The sequence below is a fragment of the Capsicum annuum genome, chromosome 2 (genome assembly GCF_002878395.1).
Source record: "Capsicum annuum cultivar UCD-10X-F1 chromosome 2, UCD10Xv1.1, whole genome shotgun sequence".
In the NCBI taxonomy this organism is placed as follows: Eukaryota; Viridiplantae; Streptophyta; class Magnoliopsida; order Solanales; family Solanaceae; genus Capsicum; species Capsicum annuum.
The window spans coordinates 151,656,952-151,659,890 of NC_061112.1; the positions used below are offsets into that span (position 1 = coordinate 151,656,952).

Sequence of the window (2,939 nt, forward strand, 5' to 3'; positions counted from 1 at the left end):
TTTATTGAAGAGAAATTGACATTCTAAAGTAATTTGCTCTTAATGTGGGACTTTCTGCCGGCGTGAGTAGGAAGTGTCATGGCTGGAAAAATTTTTAAAATATTGTCAAAATAATTATACATCCAGCGTGGTGCTCGTAGGAATATGCTATGTAATTATATGGGTGCCTATTGCTTGGTCCAACTTTTGAAGGAATAAAATTTCAAGAAACAAATATTTCATTTTTTTAAAAAAAACATACACATATATACCTTCAGATAATTTCAACTATAATAGATAATTCATTACCGCTAAACTTCTTGATAGAGACAATTGCCTACTTTTGCATGAATTAATCTTCAAAGCATTAGATGCATCTAAATATTTTCCATACAACAAGCTATTATGTTATCGGGTATTTAATTTAATAGTAGATGAATTAAGTATAAGGTGAAATGTTGGTCGAAAAAAATATTCCCATTTAATATAAGGAACTGTCTTATTTTTATCATCATTTCTTATTTATTATTTTCTTTATCAACTCTGTTGTACTAACGTGCAAGGCCACAAACTCTTGGTGACAAAAATTCAAGATCGAATATTTTGAGAGACACTGCGTAATTTCCATAACTAACGTGATATCTGGGCCAACTCTCCAAATAAATTCCTATCTTCTTGATTCTGGACTATAGTTAATAAGTTCATGGGTCGGGCTAGTTTGGGACAGATTTTAGTTCCAATGGACCAAAAGTTTCCTATAATAATCTAGTTGATAAGCCATTTAGGCTGTAATATAGTTCAATCAAATTAGAGTACCAAGCATTCCTAACACTCCACTTAGGCGAAAAACAAGGAAAAAATATCAAGAATATAATGCTTTTTTTTTTCTTTTTTGCTACAACAAAAACAAGTGAATTAGAACAATGAATTTTACAAATACACTCTTACAGGTAAATATTAATCAAACATAGTACGTATTTATTTCCACACATAGATTTTTATAACAGATGCATGTATATTGTAAAATCACAACACGCGATTGTAGGTCTCGAATATAATGATATGTACACATACGAGTGTTACTGTTGAGGAACACGAAAGTAGAGTGGAATAGGATTATGACGGTTTGGAGAAGAGTCCCAAACAGCGAATGCGCTGCTGGAATTCATCCATTTCTCAGTCATTTCTGGGTAATGACGATCTAACACATCTTTCAAACTTTCCGTTGTATTCACCCACTCCAGCCCTTTCTTTGTGTACGTCTCCTCATTGTAATTGCTGGTGAAAAATCTATCTGCTTCTAGCCTCCTGTAAATTTGCAAAATAACTTTCTCTTAGTAATTCTTTATAAGAGTTACGATATGCATGAAAATTTTCTTGTTTATAACAAACCTTATTGCCATGACAAGGAATATGATAAAAGCTGTCTCTGAAATGGCAAAGCCCTTAATCTTTTTCTCCGCCATGAGTCCAACTAACAAATCCAACTCTTCGATATCATCATCATATACTTCACGAAGTGTTTCGATTGCTTCTTCATCATCTGTCAAATCTTCCCATTTGGAGATGGGAATTTGCAACATCCCCCTTCGAAAATCATTGTACCTTGCAACACTTCTTTCTCTATCCCTATAAACTGTCATCGTCCAAACATAATCAATGAACCATGTTGATGGTATTAATAATTCAAAAAAATTATTAAAAAATCTAGATAAAACAAATAAATGTTTTTATTAGTCTTTTGCTTAAAATTATAGTAGAAAATATACTTACTTTCAAGGGCTGCAAGGTCAATATGATCTGGTCTGTCAGTTCCATCAACATCTTGAGCAACAAGATCCCTCATCCACACTGGATAATTCCATAGCTCAAGAGCTCCACAAGCTTGATGGCCCATTGAAACCATTTGCTTAGCAAACCCAATTTTTGATAAATTCTCCTTTCCTTTACCCCCAATTAGTTCTTCCATGGGAATTCTACAATTTCATTGTAATTTGATTTTGTTAATTTTAGGTATAATTATTATATTATACTACCTAGCTATTATAACATTAATAAGTTGTAACTATAATATTATTTTATCACATTAAATTAAACTTTGCCCACTATAATATCAAAGTCACATAATTATTTTTTAGTATCGAGATATATGGTCTTAAAGATCACAAAATTTAGCCTATATATAGCAGTAAAGAGAACTTGATATGTATCACTTACAATATAAGAATTTAAAAACTAGTCTGTCACTATACTAATATAGCATGCAATAGTAACTATACTGTTATGACAAAATCATCTACTTAATATCCACACAGCAATGAGGCCTTACTCATTAGTCAAAGGAAGAGATTTGTTTGGTCCGGGGGTGGCATCTATATTCCTCATTTGAAGCTTATCAGGTAGGAGTTGATGCATTCGATACACACTCACAAATTCCTCTGTCAAGGAATAAGGCACTCCATGATTCTCTGGTTTCTTCATTCCCACAACACCACTAAAAACGGAATCTCCAACATGCCCAAATGTATCCTTGAATTTCTTCCCTAGCAATCCATACCTGCGAGATCAAAATTATAGTTAAATCGACATGACGAAATGTAAAAATAACTAGTGTGTGAGAGAGATTTGGGATTAACTACCAATTCGCACGCATTCCTGCAAGCATGGTCTCGGTTTTGAGAAGCTCAACAGTCCAATCTATGGTGTGAACTTTTGCAATGACGGCTGAAGTGACTAGCCTTGCATGACGATACAAATCCTCCTCCTCCAATTCTGGATACTCTTCCTGAAACATTGAAATTGAGTTATCGAAAAAATTCAAGAGTCCCATGATCTCCAACATAAACATACATAGTATATATGATAGGTGGTCAAACATAAACATACATAGAATGTATGATATGATAGTATGTATTGAAATTGTTAGTGTATTTTAATGTTAGAGTTGTCAATCCGGTCTG

At 33.2% G+C, this 2,939-nt stretch overlaps 1 protein-coding gene across 1 annotated transcript; it reads right to left on the reverse strand.

Annotated features, from left to right (window-relative positions):
• Nucleotides 1–907: 907 nt before the first annotated feature.
• Nucleotides 908–2,869, reverse strand: LOC107860619 (alpha-dioxygenase 1). Its single transcript, XM_016706034.2, has 5 exons — nucleotides 2,619–2,869; nucleotides 2,309–2,536; nucleotides 1,753–1,955; nucleotides 1,372–1,615; nucleotides 908–1,287 (listed from the first exon to the last, which is right to left on the reverse strand). Exons 1-5 carry the CDS (start codon nucleotides 2,861–2,863, stop codon nucleotides 1,059–1,061), a joined length of 1,149 nt encoding a protein of 382 aa, XP_016561520.2. The 5' UTR covers nucleotides 2,864–2,869; the 3' UTR covers nucleotides 908–1,058.
• Nucleotides 2,870–2,939: the final 70 nt, after the last annotated feature.

What these genes read in the sequence shown, in the direction of transcription:
- LOC107860619 (XM_016706034.2), bottom strand. Translation starts at nt 2,863, where the DNA reads ATGTTTATGTTTGACCACCTATCATATATACTATGTATGTTTATGTTG. An exon ending in TGACCTTGCAGCCCTTGAAA is followed by an intron (nt 1,616 to 1,752) that starts GTAAGTATATTT and finishes GGACGATGACAG; the next exon opens with TTTATAGGGATAGAGAAAGA. An exon ending in TTCCTTGTCATGGCAATAAG is followed by an intron (nt 1,288 to 1,371) that starts GTTTGTTATAAA and finishes GCAAATTTACAG; the next exon opens with GAGGCTAGAAGCAGATAGAT.